A 25,594-nucleotide genomic window follows, 5' to 3' on the forward strand; every position below is an offset into this window, starting at 1 on the left:
CAGGCCTGGCAAGGTCGATGCATCGGTACCTGCTTTGAAGAGACGGCGGCAACGACCTATGAGTGCGTCGGACCGGTTTGTGCCCCAAACCCGGTATGTGGCTTGGTCGGGGCCTCCGGCTTTAGATGTTAGGCTAGGTGAGAAGTTTGGGTATTCGGCACACTTTCTGCACCCCTCCATCAATGGATAGGAGTAGCGACAGATGTTGCCAAGATGGCAGCTTCAGACATATTGATGTATTACTTTGCAAGGTCTTTGTGAATAATCAATAAAATGATTGCATGCATCTCCCAGATGCAGAGGCCGGGGGTCATCCTTCTTTTCTAAAAAGAAAAGATTGTAATGTGATCTAGGATGTACAATAGTTCAACTCAAAACACAACATCTTGAATTATGGAGTGTATAGTTGTTTCATCATCCCTCTCTGGGCTACTCAATGTATGTTCTACCAGATCTTGACATGATGTGAAGTACATGCTTCACGTCTGCAAAAAGCTTGGAATGACTGCTCTTACTCAGATATGTTCCAATCAAACTTTTTTTCTATACGACCAATTTCTTGCCAGAACTATCCAATTACTCATGATCCCTTTTGCAACTATATACTATGCTGGAAAATTCATGCTATTAACTCCACGCTAACAATGTATTGTCCTGAAAAAAAAATCACCCTACGAGTCTAGTTCATTCGATTGTATCCTCTTGGTGAAACAGAACTGTGGCATTTAGCAGTGCACTAAATATGACTGCTATTTCAGCTTCATGATGAGAGGAAACTAGATTGCGTGCTGAAAATAGATGGTGTTGAGCTTATTGGAATCAATAACCGCAGTTTAGGTACTCCCTCCGATCCGAATTAATTGACACAACCTCTATACAACGTTGCATCAATTAATTCGGAACGGAGGGAGTACAAAGGAGTGTACTCCCTCCGTTCCGAATTACTTGTCGCGGGTATGGATGTATCTAGATGTATTTTAGTTCTAGATACATCCATTTCTGCGATGAGTAATTTGGAACGGAGGGAGTACTTTCTAAGCCCAAAGTTGCTTTTGGTCCGTTCTAGATGATGTTGAAGTTTACTATTCTTTGCAGAGACATTTGAAGTGGATACTCCAAACACAAGGATGTTATTGAAGAAACGTGGTGATATTACAAGGGAGAAGGGCATACTGGTAGGCCATACTTGACTTGTCGTTGGTCCTTTCTATTTTGACTAATGGACTCTCCCTATCCCCCAACTGATTTTATTAAAGAACTCACTGGCATCATTAGTCCTTCTGACTAATGATAGCCTTGTAAACTCCGGCCTCTTAATTGATCCAGCAATATTTTCATGTTGTACGAGATAGATACATACGTATTAAATAAGAACAGGTACAAGTAAGCTTTTGGTTCGTGCTAGATGATGTTGAAGTTTATTCTTGGGAGTAGCATGCTATTCCCTTAGTTTGGCAACATGAAATGCTTAAAGCAAGATTATTTGAATTGGATTTTGCAAGTCACTTTTAAAAAAGGTTGTTGGCGATTCTGGCCTGTTCACTCCTGATGATGTCGCATATGTGTGCAGTGCAGAGTGCTGGCGTTTCCGCAGCAAAGTTTTCTTATTACTCCTTCGTTTCAAGCTATCTTCATGCATGATTTCAGTACATATTCTCATGATTTCAGTAGAACCTTCAAGGATCTACGGCAGTCCAGTTCCCCTATGCCAGCATACATGATTCGGTTTCGGGCCATGGACACAATCTGAATACAGGCATCAGTTCAGAGCAAGCAAACCATGGCTCACAATCCTTGTATGCCAACATACATGGTTCAGCGACAGTAGAAAGGAAGTAGAGAAAGATACCACCAACACGAACCATGGTTCACAATCCCTGTCTCCAGTGTTTCTCACACCGGCGAATCGCGATCGGTCTGCCTTTCAGCGCATGTTTTACCTCGTGGTGCTAGAAAGAGGGCCTCCCTCCACACCAGCAATGCCGTTTTTCTCAGTCCTTTCCTACGGCGGCTGAATTCAGAGCGATCCAGTAGACCATCATCATTCTCCAGTGGTCTAGTCACTAAATTGCACAAGACCACGGTCATTTTCTTTTAATCTTTTTGGGGCTTCATTCTTTTCCTCTCTTTTTGCTTGGACTGGACCAGACCTTCTCGTTTTGTCACTTCGGATTCGCACCTATCTCGGCCACTTTCTGAATATAGCTCATGTTTTTGCGAGCAGTAGGTATGGTGCTCAGTCCTCGGTCCTGGCTTGGTTCAATTTCGGCAGCATCATGCATTTCTTCAAGGCCAGGAGACCCTGGTTCAGTCCTGTCTCAGTGCTCCGCGACCTGCAACTGCAAGTCCGTGCTCAAGGAACGTGGCTCTGACTTCAACGGTGGTAAGATAAGCAACCCTTGAATTGAACCTCTTTCAAAGTGTCCAAAAATGATCCACATCTTTGATCAAAGCTAACCCTTTTCCTTTTGCTCAACACTAGCCTCAACCAGCGTTCAATTTGGCTATGTCAGCAGTAGGTACTCAGGCGTCCACGCACAAAAAAAAGGGCTTGCATGGAACGCATGTAGGAAAATCTTGAGCCGTCAGCCCCAACACCTCGTACTTCCTCCTGTCCTTTTTACTCTGCATATTAAAATTCTTTAGAGTCAAACTTCACAAAATTTAACCGTATATATATGAAAAAATATCAACATCTACCATACTAAAGTTATATAATACGAAACTTTAAGTCATGACACATCTAGTGGTATTGATTTTAGATTGTGAATGTTAACATTTTTTTCTATAAAGCTGGTCAAACTTTACAATCCTTGACTTCAGTCAAATCTTATATGCGAACTAAAAAGGACCAAAAAGGACCGGAGGGAGTACTGTGGTGGGCTTTGCCAGCATGTGATGTGGGACATTTGTAAACAGCGAAACCGCCACGTTTGTTTATCAGGTACCTCGGCCTCGTTGGCCCAGGTCACAGGCCAACGTCGTTCAACCCACAGGTCCCTATATTTCTTACCCATTTATTACAGCAGCGATTATACAGCTAGTGTCAAAGAAACAACATTTCCTCGTTCCACAATTTGTAACACCTTTATCCTGACCCAGTACGATAAAGGGATACTTACAAGCGACTACAAGCTGAAGAACTGTGTGTAGCTGTCTCACTAAGAAGCTTTCCAGATTAGCAAACAAATACAAATTATTCATAACACGTTAATCGGAGAGTTCCATGAATAGCGGGTCACTACTGGTAGAGCTTGTTCAGATCATCTTTAAATTTGGCCTTCAGCTGCTCCCTCTTCAGCTTAAGCGCAGCGGTCACAAGCCCAGACTCTGGGGTCCAAGGTTCAGGCAGCAAAATGATCCTAGCTGGTATTTCAAACTTCTCGAGCCTCGCTGCTTTCGCGGCCTGCACAATTGGAACACACTCTGCGTTAGACAGCAACCAAGAGATGCAAACAGAGCAGATGAATTGTGAATCCACATCTCCGACAAAGATACTTGATATTATCATGAACAAGAATACGGAACATAGCTTAGGACAATGCAATATCTTCTTTTCAACCATAAAAGTTAAGAGTTTTGCACCTAAATTGCTGCAAGTCTGTAAAACCTCAGTTCACAACTAACGTGCCCTCACTAAAATAGCAAAACAGGAAACAATACACACCGAGAGATTTCAACAATATTCATTATTTATTTTGTGTTCTCATGGGACAACATTCATCATATACTTTGTACCCTTTCCATTCCATGCTCTGACATAGCATGAAGCAGCAAGAGGCTCGCAAAGCAAGAGGAAGAAGAAAGTAGGCATCAGCCTGGTAAAAACAAACACAACAAGAGAGCGGGGAAGTTGGAGGATTGATCAAGGGAATGAATACGGCTGACTGCTCTAGATCGCAACGAGGCGCACCACTAGATCTTAGCGGTACCGTAGTACACTCAGCAATGACCTCAATGGCGGACTGGCGGCATGACTGAAGAACATGAGTTTGAAAACTCTAGCTCATATTTCTCATCTCAAACTTCATGAAGTGGTGAAGAGCATCGTGGGTACTCTGGCAGTGGGCTTCATCAAAGAATAGAAGGCGTTCCTCACAACCAAGTTACATACTCCCTACGTCCCAAAATAAGTGTCTTAACCTTAGTACAACTTTGTACTAACTTTAGTACAGAGTTTTGGGACGGAGGGAGTATTTCCCAAAATAGTTCTTTTAAGAATCAATTCCAAAATAGATTGATTGAATACTATAGGCAAGATCAGATAAGTTTCCAATGCTTCCATCTTAGTCTAACCAGTATAGAAGCGTTGAGAGGTACTCCCTCCGTTCCAAATTACTTGTCAGAGAAATGGATGTATCTATAACTAAAATACATCTAGATACATCCATACCTGCGACAAGTAATTCGGAACGGAGGGAGTACCAAAGACAGGTCTGGCAGGCTGTAATCCTATTAGATACCCTTGCAGGTTCCAAGTAGGTCAGGTCGACATTTAAAGTCACACAAGGGAGGAATGCAGACATCCAGTACAGGATTTTGTTTATTATATTGAACTGCTCATGAAGCCCTGCTCCAGAAAGAACTACTCCCTCCGTTCCTAAATACTTGTCTTTCTAGGCATTTCAACAAGTGACTACATACGGAGCAAAATGAGTGAATCTACACTCTAAAATATGTCTACATACATCCGTATGTAGTAGTTATTTGAAATGTCTAGAAAGACAAATATTTAGGAACGGAGGGAGTACCATATAACCGCTACAACATGAGGCGACACGCCGAGTACAGGCTACATAATTTTCAATAAACTGGAGAACTATATCTGTATATGAGTGTTGTACGTGCTGTAATTAAGTAAGAACTGAACGAATGTGGTAAGTACCCCACTTGGGATCAGATCTAACCTTTGATAGAGATTGCTGGACCTCCTTAATTGCTTGATCATTGTGACACAGCTCCTCAATGTCTTTGTAGCTTATCCCTGAATTTTGAGCCCACTTCTCCAAGGCCTGGTGTGGTGGCACAACCAGTGCAACACAGTAACTATGAAATGGATCAGCATAGACCATGATGTTGTCCACATAATTGCTTGTCTGTAGAGCTGATTCAACCTGGAGAGAGAGAGAGAGAGAGAGAGAGAGTTAATTACACAGCAAACAGAATGCTCATAACCAAGGTTTAAGAAAAGCCATGGGCGTTAATTGTGCGTTTTGCCACCGCCTTGGCTTTTCTGACCAAAGCACAGACTTAAGCGCTAGGCGTTTTGCTGTCGCCTAGAGCCTAGGCATGCTTAAGCGTGCACCTAGACATGCCTTTTTAAACTATGCTCATAACAGGGCCCAGTTTTATAAACAAACCTTGCCAAGAGATACATATTCTCCGTGTTGAAGTTTTACTATGTCTTTTTTCCTGTCGATGATCTCAACACATCCATCAGGATGGAACTGGCCAATATCTCCAGTGTAAAACCAGCGTATTCCCCTCTCATCCACCTAAGTGACATATGGCACAATCATGTAGTGAAAACATATAAATACATTCAGTGACTGCAGATGTGGAGATAATCACCTTATACACCTCGTTTGTTTTTGCTTCATTGTTGAAATAACCTTTTGTTATACTGTGGCCACCAATGACAACCTCTCCACGGGGCCTTGGAGAATCAGAAATTCTATAACCACCTTCTTCCCATGAAATAAGCTGCAACCATTTGATAAAAGAGGTTAGAGTGGACAATATATTCTTGGAAGTTTAAGTTTCCAAAATATTATCACAAAATTCATTACAGTGCATGTTATAACATGTGAACCTGCAAGATTTCATGCAAGAAAATGATCAATTGTAACCAAGCAGTAACATAAAAAGAGCTGAATGAATAGTATTGCAATTTAAAGTGTTTAGATCTTGTTCTTTTGTAACTGTGCAGTCATTTTATTCTGGCATGTTGCAAGTTCACATGTAATAGTATTACTTGCATCAAGGAAATTTTACCAGTAGTTTCATAAATTTTGGGGTGCCTCAACGCTCTACCAAGACATCTTAATACAAACAAAAGGAGAACATCACAGGATGGAAGGAAAAGCCAGAGAGTGAAAAGGTCACAATCGACATCTTATGTACAGCCGGACTGTGTAATTCTTTTTAAGCATATGTATATAGTATGACATGGCATACATGGATCTGGCCCCATAAGGCCATGTCCTACTCTCTTTGTATGTAATGAGCTCATGCTAATGGAACGAAATGCATGGTTGTGAATCATGGTTTCACCACGCCACCACTTTTGTCAACAACCGGTGTAGAGTGGCTTGGAGGGGTTTGCCTGCATTAGGGACTGAGGCAGCAGGGGCAGTGGAAGGTGCCAGCCTGGTGCTATTAGGATAAAGGATAAGATGAGTTAGGTGGGCATTTGAGTTGTATTACAGGGATCTTTCTTCTGTATCTTCCGTTTATTTTCTGTATAGATGATACGAGCTCTGAAACACTGATATATGCAAACCGATATGAATATACACCAGATAGTTATCCATGATGTATCTGAAGAAATAATAATAAGATGAACATTCCAACACTTCATGGATACCTATCCCGCACATATCTGTACCAGATATGCTATCCGATACGAATAAACAGGTTTTGCAGGTATCAATGTTTCAGAGCATTCAGTTATCATTTCATTGCATGAATGTTAGCTGTATTGTCAAGTACTCCCTCCGTTCCTAAATATTTGTCTTTTTAGAGATTTCAAATGGACTACCACATACGGATGTATATAGACATATTTTGAGTGTAGATTCACTTATTTTGCTCCGTATGTAGTCACTTGTTGAAATCTCTAGAAAGACAAATATTTAGGAACGGAGGGTGTATAGTATTCAAAAACACACCAGGGCCGCTGAATGTTTATCTGTGGAAAACACAAACCTTGACATAGCAACAAGGGAGGGGTGGACCAACACGACCCACACTTGTGTCATCCCATTCAGAGAAAGCTGCTCCAGCGCAAGTCTCGGTCAATCCATAGCCTTGACCAACTGGGACACTGCAGTACCAAATAAGCAATGCATAAGCACATGACAAATATAGCATCTCACACTATACAAAAATGTTTGTCAGCCTTAAAGAATGGAAGGATACTTCAATCCTAAAATGTTGTCTGATTAATGTACTTTAGCTTTTAACCTTTCAATTGACAATCTATTCAAGATAAAACAAATTTTGTAAAATTAAGGATCATCTTATCCTACTTACACTGGTGATTTCAACTAATGAACGTCAAAATCATGTGAAAATAAGCTAAGCTTGCTAATTCATACTCCAAGTACCCTCAGGGACTAGGAGAGCAAAGGACTGAGTTCAAAGCTGTCACGAGCAAAAACTAGCCCAAAATAAACTCTGCATGAGCATTATCAAAAGAGAACCTTCAGATGTATTTTTTGTTCAACAAACAAAATAAGCTATCATGCTATATGAGTGACAACCGTATTATTCCTTAAGTCATGATTGAACTTAACCAAGTAATATGGTAAAGTGAAGATAAGGCGATAGGACAAGATTACCCCAGACATATATTTATGAATCTTTGTGTTTCACTTGATAGAGGTGCGCCACCACAAAGAATAAATCTTATATGCCCTCCAAGCATCGCACGTATTGGTTTGAAGATAATGCTATTCCATATAAACCTCTCTGGCGCCCAAGATCCAGTCCAACTCCCTTCGATTGCTCCAAGATTTCGTTTATATGCAACATCAAATAGCTTTTTGGTTATGCCACCCTTCTCAGCAACCTGAAAAGAAAAATGTAGAGCTGAAGAATTTAGAGAAGACACGGCATCTAAGTAAATGTCAAATTACTTTCATCACAAAATGCAACGATAATAATAACTCCGACCATCCCAACTCCCAAAACTGATGCATGTGACTCTTTGTTATGACCGGCGTCACTTATAGCCGGAGGAGGCCCGTTGGGCGCGTTTAGTTAGGGATGGTCGGAGTTAGCTGTATTGTCATGATTGAACTTAACCAAGTAATATGGTAAAGTGAAGATAAGGATTATATAAACAGATGTAAGGCTACCTTTTGGAATTAAGCAATAAGCCATAACTATTGCTCGGCTCCCTTTAGGAGCCGGAACCCTAAACCCTAGCCGCCTCTCACCGCCGCCGCCTCCTCCCGGGCGATCATGGCGCCGACGCGCCGCCGGCCGCGCCCAACCTCTCGCCAACCCACCTCTCACCCCTACAATCTACGGTCGAGACCAGGTAGGACCCTAGCTCCTATCAATCTGTATCAGCTAGCTTTGGTTCGATCATGTCTACACCGCAGCCCACCCCGTCTCTCCCGCTGCCGGCCACCTCGTCGCCTCCGATGCCCACCACGGCCGTCGCCCCGCTCCTGCCTGCGTCGGGTTCCTCCGTCGCGCCCGCCCCCGCCGTCCTCACCCCGGAGGTGTCCGGGGCGCTGCGGAACCTAACCCAGGCGGTCCAGGGGATCCGCCTGTTCCTGGCCGGGTCCTACGGGCCGCACCCGCCCATCGCCGCCACCGCGCCGCCGTGGCGGCTGCAGCCGCCGCCCCTGGCGGCCTCCGCCGCGTCCATGGGGCCGCTGCAGCTGCCGCCGCCACCACCTGTCAGCTCCGGGCCGGCCCTCATCGCGCCGGCGGGGGTCCCGATCCACCAGGTCAGGTTCCCACCCTCGCCGTCACCGGCCTGGTTGGCCGGGTCGTCGCAGCCAGTCTACACAATGGCCTCGAGGCCGCCGCACGTCCAATCACCGCCGGCGCCAACCCTGCAGTACGGCGGGTCCTCCGGCTCCGTCGGCCCTTACGCCGGCCTCGACGGGCCGCCGTTCCACGAGGGGCCCCCCATGACCACCGACCCGGCGCCGGCCCCCTCGCTGCTCCGCGCCGACAAGACGTACCCCCACGGCGGCCATAATCACACACCGCCGCGCTTCACCAAGCTCAACTTCGCCACCTACGACGGCACCGAGGACCCCCTGAGCTGGCTTAATCAGTGTGACCAATTCTTCCGGGGGCAACGCACGCTCGCGTCGGACCGCACCTAGCTCGCTTCATATCACCTCCGAGGCGCCGCACAGACTTGGTATTACACTCTCGAGCAGGACAAGGGCGGCATGCCTCCATGGGAGCGTTTTCACGAGCTCTGCCTCCTTCGCTTCGGGCCACCGATACGCGGGAGCCGGCTGGCGGAGCTAGGCCGCCTACCCTTCACCTCCACGGTGCAGGACTTCGCCGACCGCTTCCAGGCCCTGGCGTGCCACGCGCCCGGCGCAACGGCTCGCCAGCGGGCCGAGCTCTTCGTCGGCGGTCTGTCGGATCATATCCGCGTGGACGTGGAGCTGCGGGGACCTCAGGACCTCCAGACGGCCATGTATTATGCCCGCGCCTTCGAGGGTCGCGTGTAGGCATTGCAGCAGGCGTCGCCGTCTCGGGGCGCCCGATAGCCCGCCAGGCCGCCCCCGACACCACCTGGACCGGGGCATTCGCCTCCGGCCCCTACAGCGACCACCACTCCGGCCGCGACACGGCCCTTCCGCCGCTCACCCCGATCGAGCAGCTCAAGCGCCGCCGCCAGGGGCTCTGCTATAATTGCAACGAGCCTTACGTGTCGGGCCATGTCTGCCCGCGGCTCTTCTACTTGGAGGCGGCCGACTACATCGAGGAGGACACCACCGCCGTCGGGCTCGGCGACTTGCCCGCGCTAGTTGCCGCAGAGGTCGCTCCGACGACGGCTCTCGTGGTTTCCCTCCATGCCCTCGCGAGTATACGAGCGGAGCAAACGATGCTCCTGCCGGTGATGGTCCACGGCGAGCGCCTCGTGGCCCTCCTGGATACGGGCTCCACGCATAACTTCCTGCCCGAGTCGACCATGCGCCGCTTGGCGCTACAGCCGACGGGCGGGGAGCAGCTCCGGGTCACGGTGGCTAACGGCGACCGCCTCAGATGTCATGGGATTGCGCTGAACGTTCCCATCACCATCGGCGACAAGCACTTCACCATCACGTGCGCCGACATCGACTTGGGCTGCTTCGACTTCATCCTCGGCGTCGACTTCTTGCGGACCCTGGGTCCCATCCTCTAGGACTTCGACGCCATGACGCTGACCTTCTGGCGCCTGGGTCACCGTGTCCGGTGGGAGGGCGTGGATGGCGCCTCCCCAGCGACGCCGCATCTGCAGCTGACGGCGACTGCTGCAGGGCCTGAGCACCCCCTATTGGATCATCTCTTGCAGCAGCACCGCGACCTCTTCGACGAGCCCCAGGGCCTTCCGCCAGCCCGAGCGTACGACCACCGCATTCACCTCATCATCCGGATCTCTACCTAGTCGTTTTCGGCGCCGGTCCTCCTCGTCCGCCTTGCGGACGGCACGTGGCGTTTCTGCATCGACTACCGTGCTCTTAACACCCAGGCGCTCAAGGATAAATTTCCCATTCCGGTCGTCAACGAGCTCCTGGACGAGCTACATGGGGCATGCTTCTGCACCAAGCTCGACCTCCGTTCAGGCGACCACCAGGTGCGGATGCACCCAGACGATGTCGCAAAGACGGCGTTTCGGACTCATCACGGCCACTTCGAGTTCTTGGTGATGCCCTTTGGTCTCTCCAACGCCCGGCCGACCTTTCAGGCCTTGATGAACGATGTTCTCCATCCCTACTTGCGCCGGTTTGTGCTCGTTTTCTTTGATGACATTCTTATCTACAGTGCCTCGTGGGCGGAGCACCTTCAGCACGTCGCCATCATCTTCAACAAGCTTCAAGCGCATCATCTTCACTTCAAGCGCTCGAAGTGCTCGTTCGGCACGCCTTCGTTCGCCTACCTCGGCCACGTCATCTCGGCCAAGGGTGTCGCTATGGATGCCGACAAGGTGGCGGTTGTCGCGTCCTGGCCAACGCCGCACTCGCCGCGGGCACTACACGGCTTCCTGGGCCTCGCCTTCACCTGGGATACTGAGGCGACCAGATGCCCGACTTCGACAGGCCGTTCGTGGTGGACTGCGACGCCTCGGGCGTGGGCTTTGGCGCCATCCTTCATCAGGGTGACGAGCCGCTTGCGTTCTTCAGCAGGCCCTTCGCCGCGCGCCATCATAAGCTAGCGGCCTATGAGAGGGAGCTCATTGGCTTGGTGCAGGCCATGCGCCACTAGCGGTCGTATCTCTGGGGGAGGCCGTTCCGTATACGCACGGATCACTACAACCTCAAGTTCTTATTGGACCAGAGGCTCTCCACCGTGACGCAGCACCAATGGATCAGCAAACTCTTTGGCTTCAATTTCATTGTCGAGTATCGGTCGGGTCGCCTCAACACTGTGGCCAATGCCCTGTTCCGCCGCGACGCCGACCCCGAGTCGGACGCCATCGGCCCCGCGGGGGCGGCCCTTTGCATCCGTTCGGGGCCCTTCTTCGTCCTCATTGACGACATCCGCCAGGCCTCCGCGGACGCTACGGACGCTCAGCTCCTTCGGCAGCGCCTCGACGCTGGCGACTTGGAGGAGCCATGGCGCTTGGCAGATGGCTTGCTCCTGCACGGGCACCGGCTTTTCGTGCCGGATCACGGCAACCTCCGTCACCAAGTCCTGCTGCTGGCCCACTCCGCCGGCCACGAGGGCGTGCAGAAGACCCTCCACCGTCTCCGCGCCGACTTCTACATCCCCGGCGACCGGGCCCTGGTCCGCGATTGGGTGCGGTCTTGCCTGACATGCCAGCGCAACAAGATGGAGACCCTGCGACCGGCCGGGCTGCTCCAGCCCCTGGAGGTGCCCTCTCAAGTTTGGGCCGACATCTCCATGGACTTCATTGAGGGCCTCCCCAAGGTGGGCAGCAAGTCCGTCATCCTTACGGTGGTCGACCGCTTCTCCAAGTACGCGCACTTCATCGCGCTCGGCCTTCTTTGACGGCATCATCTGCCTACACAGGTTTCCCTCTTTGATCGTCAGCGACTGGGACCCGGTGTTCACTGGGCATGTCTGGCGCAATCTCTTCCGGATGGCGGGCGTGAAGCTGCGCCTGAGTACGGCCTTCCATCCTCAGACGGACGGTCAATCTGAGGTGGTCAACAAGGTGATTGCTTACAGGTGACCGTCCCCGTGCTTGGGTGGACTGGCTCGCGTGGGCGGAGTACTGCTACAACACTTCATACCACTCCGCCCTGCGCGCCACGCCTTTTGAGGTGGCCTATGGCCGACCGCCCCCGCCCATCCTCCCGGTTGACCCCGAACGACGCAGATGGAGGCGGCTGGCGACCTTCGCAGCCGGGATGAGATGCGTGCGGAGGTGCGCCAATGACTTCTCCAGGCTCAGCAGCTGTCCAAGCACTACTACGACGCCCACCACAGCGAGGCGGTGTTCGCGATGGGCGACTGGGTGTGGTTGCGCCTCCTTCACCGCTCCACGCAGTCCCTTGACCCGCGCGCAAAGCGCAAGCTGGGTCCTCGCTATGCCGGGCCATTTTCCGTGCTGGAGCGCATCGAAAAGGTTGCCTACCGCCTTCAGCTTTCGGCCAGTGCCCGCATCCATGACGTCTTCCATGTGGGGTTGCTAAAGCCCTTTCGCGGGGACCCGCCGGCGACCACGCCGGTACTTCCTCCGACCTCCGACAGGCGCCTTCTTCCAGGACCGGCAAAGGTGTTGCAGGTCCAGCAGCGTCGCGGGGTGTGGCACTTGTTGATCCAGTGGCAAGGCCTTCCGGAGGAGGACGCCACTTGGGAGCAGCTTGACGAGTTCCACCAACACTTTCCAGACTTCCACTCGAGGACGAGCTGTTTGCGCAGGCTGGGAGAGATGTTATGACCGGCATCACTTATAGCCGGAGGAGGCCCGTTGGCCCAACTTATCTTATTTTTATTAGCAGCAAGGATTATATAAATAGATGTAAGGCTACCTTTTGGAATTTGCAATAAGTCATAACTATTGCCCGGCTCCTAACCCTAAACCCTAGCCGCCTCTCACCACCGCCGTCGCCTCCTCCCGCGCGATCACGGCACCGACGCGTCGCTGGCCGCGCCCAACCTATCGCCAACCCACCTCTCACCCCTACAACCTACGGTCGAGACCCTAGCTCCTATCACTCTTCAAGAGAGTTTTGTGTGTCAGTATTCCCACATGGCTGCTGTATATCTAGTTGCATGGAGAGGAAGATATGGGAAAGAGAAGGGGAGAGGAAGATTGAAATGTTGTACGACATGTGGGCTCCGAGCCATGTGTCAATCTAGGAAAAAATCCATATTTGAGGCTGCATGTGTGGAAAACCATTACCAAAATGGCAAAATCACCATGGTAAAACTGCCTTGGACACTTAGGTGCACCAGTTTTGAGGCCGGGAGGGTCAGATGTTCAGTTTTACAGTTGAGAGCTTTAAGTTTGCCAGACACCAAATTTGGTGGGGGTAAGTACAGTTTTTCCCGTGCAAATAGCCAAAATGGATTGTATAAGATAGCAGCACATGAAATGACAGTCCAGAATAGAAACTTCAACCTTCTTAAACACTGCATCTCTTATGCGATCCAGAATTGCAGGAACTGAAATCATTAGAGTAGGTTTCAGTACAGAAACATCTCCTTTTGTCCCCTTCTTTATCTTATTTGATGCATCGGTCATTGTCAAGGCTGAGCCATATCCAATAGCAACACCAGAAGCTAACATGACAGACTGCACAACATAACAGCACCATGTCACTGGAGATATTCATAGTAATTCTTATAAATGATGTTTCTGAATGCCAAAATATTACCTCTGCCGCTAGTTCAAAAACATGAGCCAGCGGAAGGTATGCCAGATAAACATCACTTGTGCCAAGGTTTGGAATGATTGTCCTCACTGCTGCAATTGTGGCCACCATGTTGCCATGCGTGATCATCACACCCTATGTCAAAGGAAACCACCAAATTTAATTGAGGAAAGATGCAAGAGCAGAGTAGAAAAAATATCCAACATTATCAATATTAGCATGCATAGGCAGCAGACCTCCACCAGTTGCGACATGGAGTATTCAGTAGTGGACTCATGCATCCAGAAATCATAACAGGCTAACAAACTCAATAAATAGAACATTTCAAACTTCATAGTTAATACAGTATTTTCTCTCTCAACTTTCCATTGGCTCATTTGAACCTCTGACATTCAGAAGGGACAAGCTGAACCTTCCATTTCATTTTTCTTTTCGCTCAAATTTAATTGATTATTTCATACTATTGAGCTAGTGTAACTAGCTGTATAAAGGGCAACCTGGTGCATGTAGCTCCCGCTTGCGCAGGGTCCAGGGAAGGGTCCTGGTGCATGTAACTAGCTGTATGACGTATGAATTTACTTATCTGTAAATCTTCTGATGTCTGCGAGTAAGTGAGTGACTGAGTGGACTGGGGAAACACGGAAGCACATAATAGAACAACAATAATCAGATTTTTCTTACCAAAGAGAAACTATACAACAGGAAAATGAATCATTTTGTAGGAAACACTAGCTTTTGTTATCCTGTGTGGAGCACATGGAAATAACTGTGAATAATCACAGTTACGAATGTGTTTTTAAAAATGGGGATAACAGTTCAAAACCAAAATTCCCCGAGAATATCTAACCTTTTCTATTAGGATTATCATTTTATAGCACACCAATCAATTTACCTTTTATTTTCATGCTAATGAAAAACGAATACACAAGAAAGAAAAATATCTTCAAGCAGAAGTGTACCTTGGGGAGACCAGTACTTCCACTTGTATACATAATAACTGCAGTATCAGTGCTTGATGGTAGTCTCGCATCTGCATGTGATGTTTTGCCCAACTCCTCAACCGCATTAAAAGATAATGTTGTCAAGTGTTTCAGTTGATTAAGTGTGTCAGCCTCAACAGGTTCATCCTCAATGTAGATAACATGCTTAAGACTTTGCAACTTTGAGCTGACTGCAGGCAGCTTCTTAAGTTGTTTTGAGTCACAAATCAGAGTGGAAACCTGTGTCTGAAGTTCGGCATAAAAATATATATCAGATGTAGGAACACCAGTTAGATTTTTCTTTATTGAAAGTTTGCACTTGTAATTGGTAAAAACCTATATCTTGGATCACATCAATAAATTAGTAAGTTAATCAGGAAAAACATGAGTACTCCCTTTGTATATGTGTCACCATGGGCACAGACCAAGGAAGCACCAACTCTAAAGAGGGAATGCGTAAAAAATAACTTTAAATAACATCCTACAACCAATCAGTAATTCCAGAAGCAATTATGTAGGGGTACAAAGTTGAAACACTACAATATACACTCTTGATTCCCTCAATGACAGATATATTGGAACAGAATTTCCCGAGGCCGGACCAGATATAGTGAAACTACTAATGTTAAAGCAAGGTAAACCATCAAGATTGTGTCAATTGCTGAGGATGATTAAGCAGGCATAAGGTAACCCAGTTGATATGGGAATCCAAGTACAGTTCCGTCCAACAATCCTGTTCGGCTAAAAGCTTAAGCTGTTAAGGGTACTAGAGATGATACCTAGCGTGTTGCTAGGGAATTGGTTGCAATTATCAATGAGATTTTGTTGCATGAAACATTAGTATTTAGATTAACATGAGAATGCATAAGTTACTGTATTTTATTATTGTATAGTTGTGAATATTTATTGAATACGAGTAACATGCATGGTGCATGTTAGGGGTGGGCCTTTTTCCATGCATGGGGGCATGGTGAGTTGGCATAGTTCATATTGAGAAGTGGAGTTAAGTGGGGATCAACTATTTAGGTATACTAGATGTGGCGGTATGCTCATACTTCATCAATGGATATACCTAGATCTACCAATCTGAAAGTAAAGCAACATAAATAGTGGGAATTGGATTGGCTCCCTAGCAGATGAAATATAGTGCAGACTACATATACTTCAGGAAAAAGGAACCAGATCATTGTACCTCGTTCAGTGAATGCACCAGTGCATCCTCGCCGAGAGATGCATAAATTGTTACAACAGTTAAATTTTGTCGAAAGCATCCCTGTCAAAATAAAATATTAGTATTTGCATACAGCTCTGTAATCCTATGAAATGTACAGGGCAATGTTCCAGACATAATATTATACCTGAGCAGCAATGATCCACTCGGCTCTAGTATCAGAAAAGATAGCAGCACGACTATCTAGCTGGTGCCCCATCTTGATGAGACCAGAAGCAAAGTTACATGCACGTTTAAATGCCTCTGCATAGGAATTCCACTGATATTCACCAAGGTGCAGTTTCTCAAACTTCCTTCCATCAGCAGCTTCTATGAATTCACTACTAATCAGTTTTCTTGTGCCAAGACACCGGTGCTGAGTGTACTTTTTGCTAGCCATCTCAAACAGAGCTGCCATTGTGGTGGCACCCTCCCATGGAACTTGAATTAAAGAGGAAAATCTACTGTTTCGCATGGCAAGGCCTGCTTCACCACCAACATCAACTTGCACTGCTCTCTTTTTCACCTTTTTGCTAAACATGGAAGAAAGAAAGATAGGGATAACTGTAGCCAGTAAAAGTGCACCAATAACTCCAGGCAGACCATATTCTTTCACCAGTGGCAAATCGCTTGTGGTCAATCTTTGTAAAATGGACATGTTTGGGTTCTCGCCGGTAATTGTTGCCATGATCATATGCTATATCTGAACCATTGACTAGCACTTCACAAATTTCACTACAGAATTGCAAACATATTAATGAAGCATGTTAGTATGCTTCCAGTGAAGTAATAGCTTTCATACACTTGACGGTATATGCATAGCTGCCTCGAACAGAAGCAAAGAATATAAAAGGGTGAATGCAACACCAGAAAATGATCACATACAGAAGTATCACCATAGTCAATGTTATGCATCAGAACAGAAGGAAACTAGTGAACAATGGTAATATTTTAAAAACAAGAAAATTGTCCTTCCTACTATCAAAATTAAGCAACTGTTAACTGTTAGTTGTTACCGATCTATTGAGAACCGGTAGATACTATAAGCTACCAAAATAACCATCGAGAGCATCTACAGGTCCTTGGCTCATGGATCAGTTCCACACCATAGTGCATGTTGAATTGTTGTGCTTTTAGAGCGGGCACTTACAATGTAAACAAGCCAAGATGAAATAATAATTTTGAATTATGAGTAGTTCTTTTGTTTCTCAACCTTCATCAGTCTCATAACAAGTCTAACAGCAATATTAATACATTATGACATTTATCCTGTCAAAAGATCAGTTATTGACAATTTTAAAATCCAAGTAGTTATTTTAGTTCTCATGTCTCCAGCAAGTTCATTGTAGACATTACTGAAGTCCACGATCAATATTATTACTCCCTCCGTCCCAAAATAAGTGTCTCAACTTTGTACTAACTCTTTGTACTAACTTTAATACAAAGTTGTACTAAACTTGAGACACTTATTTTGGGACGGAGGGAGTACTTGATAACGAATACACAATCAAATGATCAGTTCACATTTATCTGCAAAAAAACTACAATAGTTCCTTGTAGATTTTGTTTTGTAGTTGCATATTCCTACAGAGGGAACACATAAACGTCACAATGTGACTTGCAGAAGCAACATAAGATAGAAGAACAAGTCAAAACAGACTTGGAAGTTTCCAGTTTGCTTCAAAGGAAAGCAACCATGTTGACCATATCGATGTGAAAGGGAGGTACTCATTCTTCATGTAAATGGATCATATATCAACAAAAAAGATTGTTGAAGAAGCAATCATTAAAATTGGTCAAACTATTGTTTCCATAAGTATATCAATGGGCTCTGATTTGCGCAAAGTGCAACGGAATCCTTTCATGACTACCACAGGAAATGCCAGTTAGAATGGGATTGTGGCAGAAGTATTTGCATGTTTTTTTAGCGTGTCATTTTTATTGAGAAGAAAGCGCGGATGATGTCAACTAGGAACAAGGCGTAAACAGATAGTATCAACCTTCTGAAATTACACTTGGGTGAAAATAAGCATTTGATAGGGTCATTGTTTGTTTGAGAGTTATGAAGTTGTACTAAGTGAACCTGCAATTATGCCTGCGAGGGGTTTCACACGGTGGCAGTGCAAAGCAGAAGATGAATTAATTCAATGCGATCCGATTTAGGTGGTTCATTTACGACAGTAAGGATACCTCCCTCCCCAGAAAACGGCATGATCTGACCACGGGAATCTCCGGAAACACGTGTATTCTGGTACACCTTGTTCATGGCAGAACACGGGGAGACCAGCCAACCAACCAACCAACCAACAGTAATTTCGCGCTGATCCCAAATCCAGGCGAGCTACGGCTGGATCGCACGCGGAGAAGGAAGAACCCTAGACGATTCCGGGAGGAGAGATCTCCACTCCACTCCACTCCACTCCAGCCGAGCGAGACTATGCGGGGACGAATTGCTCGGAGAGGATTCGATCGACAACCGCGTCGCGAAGGGGGTAGCTCCGCGGTCGAAGTCGAACCAACGATGAACCGAGAGGAGGGCGGGGCGGGAGGCTCACCTGCGATGAACCGAGAAGCGGGGGGGCGTCGCCTCCGGATCTGCGCCCGCTCGTCGGTGCTGCCAAAGCTTGCAGTGGCTTTACTTCTGGAAGGAATGAATGGCGCTTGGCTTTGCTTCGCCGGCCGGCCTTGTGGAGGAAAGCAAGGAAAGCAACGGCGAGAAAGGAAATGCCGAGGTGGGCCGCGGGTGGGCTCGTGGGTATCGAGAAGGTGGGGGAACGCGTGTGCTTGTTGTTTGTGCGACGTGGCGTGAGAGGCGGGCTCAGCGGGAGTGCAAATGGTTCCAGAAATTTGTTGGCGCGGACACGTACCGGAGTATACTACGGTACACGACGCGAGCGAGGCCAGGTCAGTTGCTCACGTGCGGCGATGGCCTTTACGACCGACCTGCCCGAATTATTAATGCGCACCACACGTCAGCCGACTGATCTGGCAGCAACGCGGACCAAATCGGCCATAAATGTCTTGACACAAAAAGTCCATATTGCCCTCCAAACGTGTATCACCGAATCGCACCCTCACATGTTCGATCGGACAGCTTAAGATGTCTCATCCTACAAACCGGAACAAAACTGAGGAAGGTTTGGGGGAGTTTGGTCATCCGCCATATTGGACTCCAACATGTCAAACCCATCCAAAAAACCCTCTCCTAACCTCGGTCAAAAAAGAAAACCCTCTCCTAACACTTACACTCGCTTTTTGTGCCGCATTTATAACAGGTAGAGTGGACATGACCGGATGCGACGACTTCCTATCTGCATTGCATTCGTGTCGGTTGACCGGTCGTCCGCCTACCCGGCTTTCACACCGGTGCGATGAACGAGAACCCTACTTTGGTCGCTCGCGTTAACTCGATGCTTCGCTTGTCCGGGCTATTTAAATTTGACCACAACACACAAAACCCTACTTCTTCGGCCACCTTCTCCCATCGTTCCAATCCCCGACCTTCCACCCCATCATCATCTGTCCTCATCCATCGCCCGTCGTCGCAATGGTCGGGACCTCTCGCGACCGATGGAGTTGCCACATCAGGCAACCACATTGACGAAATAGCAAGGATGCATCAAGAGATTGAGACATGATGCAAGCGAAAGCTGAAAACACCCCCTCCATCCCAATATCTATCATAACACTTGAGAGTTGCCACATCAGGTAACCACACGGACGCATCAAGAGACCAAGATCTGCTGCAGGTGGAAGCGATGTCGGTGGCGGGGGCAATTGTAGAGGTGGTCACTATTTTATTTTATTTTGAATAGTTTGGATTGCTTACCACATGTGTTCATCGGGAGTCATTGTCGTGAGAGGAATCATATGAGCGTATGTGCAATTAACGGGATGGAACTGAAATCAATTGACGTGTGGGAAATCATGATATGATTAGGTGTAAGGTACCAGTTGTCTCTCTCACGATCTATTGGAGTAAAAGAGGCAATGGAGCTACATAATTTGGGGATCAGGAAGAACAGAAACGAAGAGGATCAAAGGTAGGAGAAGGGAGTCATCGTGCTGAAGCCGTGATCCATTGGGGGCCTCTATTTGTAGCCTTCTCCCATGTACTTGCAGATGCAATGATGGGTCACGAGCGGAGCAGGCCCAAGAAGCCAGACCATGTACATGTATGAGTAAAGGTTAGGAAGGGCTCCTAACATCCCCCTGTTGGGGAACGTAGCATGCAATTTAAAAAAAAATCATACGATCACGCAAGATCTATCTAGGAGATGCATAGCAATGAGAGAGGGAGAGTGTGTCCACGTACCCTTATAGACCGAAAGCGGAAGCGTTTACTTAACGTGGTTGATGTAGTCGAACGTCTTCTCGATTCAACCGATCAAGTACCGAACGTATGGCACCTCCGAGTTCTGCACACGTTCAGCTCGATGACGTCCCTCGAACTCTTGATCCAGCAAAGTGTCGAGAGAGAGTTTTGTCAGCACGACGGCGTGATGATGGTGATAGTGAAGTGATCCGCGCAGGGCTTCGCCTAAGCACTACGTGAATATGACCGGAGGCGTAAACCGTGGAGGGGGCGCCGCACATGGCTAACAATGTTTGTTGTGTGTTCTAGGCGCCCCCTCCCCACATATATATAGGTGGAAGGGGAAGGAGGGCAGCCATGGGGCGCCCCAAGTAGGAGGAATCCTACTTGGGGCCTTGTCCAATTCGGCCTCCCCCCTTACCATCTTTTCCGGAGAGGGAAGGAAAGGAGAGAGAGGAGGGAAGGAAGGGGGACGCGGAATTGCCTCCCCTTTCTTCTCTCTTCCCCTTTTCCTTTCCCCTTCCTATTCAGCCATCAAGGGGAGCGCAGCAGCCCATGCTAGCTGTTGTGTTTCCCCTTTTGGCCCAATAGGCCCAAATCTTTGCCGGGGGGTGCCCCGAACCCCTTCCGGTGACCTGATACATATCCGGTACCCCCGGAACACTTCAGGTGTTCAAATACTATCGTCCTATATATGAATCTTTACCTCTTGACCATTTCAACACTCCTCGTCATGTATGTGATCTCATCCGGGACTCCGAACAACATTCGGTCACCAAATCACATAACTCATATAATACAAAATCGTCATCAAACGTTAAGCGTGCGGACCCTACGGGTTTGAGAACTATGTAGACATGACCGAGACACCTCTCCGATAAATAACCAACAGCGGAACCTGGATGCTCATATTGGTTCCCACATATTCTACGAAGATCTTTATCGGTTGTACCGTAATGACAACATACGTTATTCCCTTGGTCATCGGTATGTTACTTGCTCGAGATTCGATCGTCGGTATCATCATACCTAGTTCAGTCTCATTACTGGCAAGTCTCTTTACTCGTTCTGTAATACATCATCCCACAACTAACTCATTAGTCACATTGCTTGCAAGGCTTATAGTGATGTGCATTACCGAGAGGGGCCAGAGATACCTCTCTGATACTCGGAGTGAAAAATCCTAATCTCGATCTATGCCAACCCAACAAACACCTTCGGAGACACCTATAGAGCATCTTTATAATTATCCAGTTACGTTGTGACGTTTGATAGCACACAAGGTGTTCCTCTGGTATTCGGGAGTTGCATAATCTCATAGCCAGAGGAATATGTATAAGTCATGAAGAAAGCAATAGCAATAAAACTCGATCATCATGCTAAGCTAACAGATGGGTCTTGTCCATCACATCATTCTCCTAATGATATGATCCCGTTCATCAAATGACAACACATGTCTATGATCAGGAAACTTAACCATCTTTGATTAATGAGCTAGTCAAGTAGAGGCATACCAGGGACACTATGTTTTCCCTATGTATTCACGCATGTATCAAATTTCCGGTTAATACAATTCTAGCATGAATAATAAACATTTATCATGATATAAGGAAATATAAATAACAACTTTATTATTGCCTCTAGGGCATATTTCCTTCACCCCCTCCTTGAAATTCGGCTTGACCCTGATACGTCTCCGTCGTATCTATAATTTTTTATTGTTCCATGCCAATATTATACAACTTTCATATACTTTTGGCAACTTTTTATACTATTGTTGGGACTAACATATTGATCCAGTGCCCAGTGCCAGTTCCTGTTTGTTGCATGTTTTTTGTTTCACAAAAAAAATCCATATCAAACGGAGTCCAAACGGGATAAAAACTTACGGAGATTTTTTTGGAATATATGTGATTTTTGGGAAGAAGAATCAACGCGAGACGATGCCCGAGGGGGCCATGAGGCAGGGGCGCGCCCTAGGGGGTGGGCGTGCCCCTAACCCTCGTGGCCACCCCGTAAGGCGGTTGGTGCCCTTCTTTCGCCGCGAGAAAGCTAATATCCGGATACAAATCATGTTAAAATTTCAGCCCAATCGGAGTTACGGATCTCTGGGAATATAAGGAACGATGAAAGACCAGAATCTGAAACGCTGAAACAGAGAGAGACAGAGAGACAGATCCAATCTCGGAGGGGATCTCGCCCTCCGCCGCCATGGAGGCCATGGACCAGAGGGGAAACCCTTCTCCCATCCAGGGGGAAGGTCAAGGAAGAAGAAGAAGAAGAAGAAGGGGGGCTCTCTCCCCCTCTCTCCCGATGGCACCGGAACGCCGTCGGGGCCATCATCGTGTGACGGTGTTCTACACCAATACTTTCATCATCTTCACCAACATGTTCATTACCTTCCCCCATCTATCTACAATGGTCCACTCTCTCGCAACCCGATGTACCCTCTACTTGAACATGACGCTTTATGCTTCATATTATCATCCAATGATGTGTTGTCATCCTATGATGTCTGAGTAGATTTTCGTTGTCCTATCGATAATTGGTGAATTGCTATGATTGGTTTAATTTGCTTGTGGTTATGTTGCTGTCCTTTGGTTCCCATCATATGAGTGCACGCGTGGATCACAACATAGGGTTAGTTGTATGTTGATAGGACTATGTATTGGAGGGCAAGAGTGACAGAAGCTTCAACCTAGCATAGAAATTGATGCATACGGGATTGAAGAGGGACCAATATATCTTAATGCTATGGTTGGGTTTTACCTTAATGAACATTAGTAGTTGCGGATGCTTGCTAATAGTTCCAATCATAAGTGCATAGAATTCCAAGTCAGGGATGACATGCTAGTAGTGGCCTCTCCCACATAAAACTTGCTATCGGTCTAGTAAAGTAGTCAATTGCTTAGGGACAATTTCGCAACTCCTACCACCACTTTTCCACACTCACTATACTAACTTTATTGCTTCTTTACCTAAAACAGCCCCTAGTTTTTATTTACGTGCTCTTTATACTTCTAGTTTCATACTTGTTCTAGGTAAAGCGAACGTTAAGCGTGCGTAGAGTTGTATCGGTGGTCGATAGAACTTGATGGAATATTTGTTCTACCTTTAACTCCTCGTTGGGTTCGACACTCTTACTTATCGAAAGAGGCTACAATTGACCCCCTATACTTGTGGGTTATCAAGACCTTTTTCTGGCGCCGTTGCCGGGGAGTTATATCGTGGGGTGAATATTCTCGTGTGTGCTTGTTTGCTTTAACACTAAGTAGTTTTTATTTTGTGCTCTTGTTTTCTATCTTTAGTTATGGGTAGGAAACGCAAAATACCAAAAAAATTAGTGGTACCTACTGAACCAATGGTTGAAGAACCACTCAAAATCTATCACACTACTGAAGCTTTTTACTTGGATCATCTTCGATCCCTATGTGCTCGGGTTGAAACCCCAACTAGCTTAGTTGAGGGCACATCTTTAGATGAGCATGCTTGTTATGTGCGACACCGCATATCTAAAAAAGGGAAACTTTTACTGGATCAAATTCAGCGTTTGTAGTGCTATGCTTGGAATTTATGTGAAATATATGATTGTACTGTTGTTCTAAAGACCCTGAGAAACACCTTCCTTAATAATGTGAGTTTAGTGATAATGGAATAGTATCTTCGTATACTAAGGGTGTTTATAATTACTATGATGTTCAACAAATTGAAGAATTTGTTGCTTTTAGGGGTACTTGTGAAATTGCTTATTTTATTGAAGAGTGTGATACTACTCTCTAAAAATCTGAAATTTTGGCCATACTTAAATATTGCTATGATAATTATGCTTCTAATCCTTATATTAAACCATATATTGAGGACTCCTCCGCTATCCAAGAAGAGACTAGTATTTTGTAGGAGTCTATGGAAGAAGAAATTAATGACATTGTGAGCTCATTGGATGAAAAAGATGAGGAGGAGAGCGAAGAACAAAAGGAGGAAGAGCAGATTGATCACCCGTTCCCACCATCTAATGAGAGTAACTCTTTATCCCATACATTGTTTAATTTCCCTTCGAATTTACCAAAGGATGAATGCTATGATGATTGTTATGATCCCGTTGATTCTTTTGAAATATCCCTTTTTGATGATGCTTGCTATGCTTGTGGCCAAGATGCCAATATGAATTATGCTTATGGAGATGAACTTGCTATAGTTCCTTATATTAAACATGAAATTGTTGCTATTGCACCCACGCATGATAATCCTATTATCTTTTTGAGTTCTCCTGACTACACTATATCGGAGAAGTTTGCCCTTATTAAGGATTATATTGATGGCTTGCGTTTTACTACTACACATGATGATTTTGATAGATATAATATGCATGTGCTTGCTACTCCTACTTGCAATTATTATGAGAGAGGAACTACATATCCGCCTCTCCATGTTTCCAATATGATAAAATTGCAAGAAACTGTTTATATTATGCATTGGCCTTTACTATATGTGTATGAATTGTTCTTTTATGACATGCCGATGCATAGGAAGAAAGTTAGACTTTGTTGTTGCATGATATATGTTACTTTGTGCTCACTACTAAATCACAAATCATTGTTAATTACAATTGGCTTTGATATACCTTGGGATTCAGGTGGATCCATTACTTGAGCACTATATGCCTAGCTTAATGGCTTTAAAGAAAGCGCTGCCAGGGAGACAACCCGGAAGTTTTAGAGAGTCATTCAGTTTTGTTGTGTGCTTTTATAAAGTTTAAACAAAAAAAATAAAGAGGGGAACCTAAAACTTTTTCAAAAAGAAAAGCAAAAGTGAGAAAGACGAGCATTGTTAAAGTGGGAGCTCCTTGAACTTTGTTCATGCTCACGGAAACTTTGTGAATCTTGATTATAGAAACTTTTCAAAAAAAAATTATACCCTTGTACAATTCCATTGTATCATAAAAATAATGTGCCAAGATTTGCCTTTAGTATGTTTACATTGCTTGTTGGTTTGCGCGGTGCAAAATAGAAACTTTAGGTGTAGTGCGTGATTTTACATTTTTTACTGGAACGTCAAATGGTTCTGAAACTTTTTGCAGTGTCTTTCTATACAAATTGTTTATTTTCCTAATTTGTTCAGAATCTTTGGAGTACCAGAAGTATGGTGAATGTTCAGATTACTACAGAACTGTCCTGTTTAAGACATATTCTGTTTTTGATGCATTGTTTGCTTGTTTTGATGAAACTATCAATTTCTATCAATGGATTAAGCCATGGAAAAGTTATATTAAAGTAGCTACAATGCAAAAACAAAATATGCATTGGTTTGCAACAGTATTTAGAGTAGTGATTTGCTTTATTAT

The 25,594-nt window shown here is 46.1% G+C and overlaps 1 protein-coding gene across 1 annotated transcript; it reads right to left on the minus strand.

Annotated features, from left to right (window-relative positions):
- Positions 1 to 2,981: 2,981 nt before the first annotated feature.
- On the minus strand, positions 2,982 to 18,718 carry LOC119301153 (long chain acyl-CoA synthetase 8-like). Its single transcript, XM_037578063.1, has 12 exons — positions 18,494 to 18,718; positions 16,087 to 16,673; positions 15,921 to 16,001; positions 14,708 to 14,974; positions 13,752 to 13,883; positions 13,496 to 13,669; positions 7,563 to 7,792; positions 6,928 to 7,045; positions 5,572 to 5,703; positions 5,361 to 5,495; positions 4,908 to 5,114; positions 2,982 to 3,406 (listed from the first exon to the last, which is right to left on the minus strand). The coding sequence occupies exons 2-12, from the start codon at positions 16,630 to 16,632 to the stop codon at positions 3,242 to 3,244; spliced, it is 2,187 nt and encodes a 728-aa protein (XP_037433960.1). The 5' UTR covers positions 16,633 to 16,673; positions 18,494 to 18,718; the 3' UTR covers positions 2,982 to 3,241.
- Between the last annotated feature and the right edge of the window lie 6,876 nt (positions 18,719 to 25,594).

The sequence above is a fragment of the Triticum dicoccoides genome, chromosome 5A (assembly GCF_002162155.2).
Source record: "Triticum dicoccoides isolate Atlit2015 ecotype Zavitan chromosome 5A, WEW_v2.0, whole genome shotgun sequence".
Classification (NCBI taxonomy): Eukaryota; Viridiplantae; Streptophyta; class Magnoliopsida; order Poales; family Poaceae; genus Triticum; species Triticum dicoccoides.

Excerpts from the sequence above, each read along its gene's own strand:
- LOC119301153 (XM_037578063.1), bottom strand. The coding sequence starts at position 16,632 with ATGATCATGGCAACAATTACCGGCGAGAACCCAAACATGTCCATTTTA. Across the intron at positions 13,884-14,707 it reads GAAGTACTGGTCTCCCCAAG|GGTGTGATGATCACGCATGG; the intron begins GTACACTTCTGC and ends CCTTTGACATAG. Across the intron at positions 3,407-4,907 it reads TCCAGCAATCTCTATCAAAG|GCCGCGAAAGCAGCGAGGCT; the intron begins GTTAGATCTGAT and ends CCAATTGTGCAG.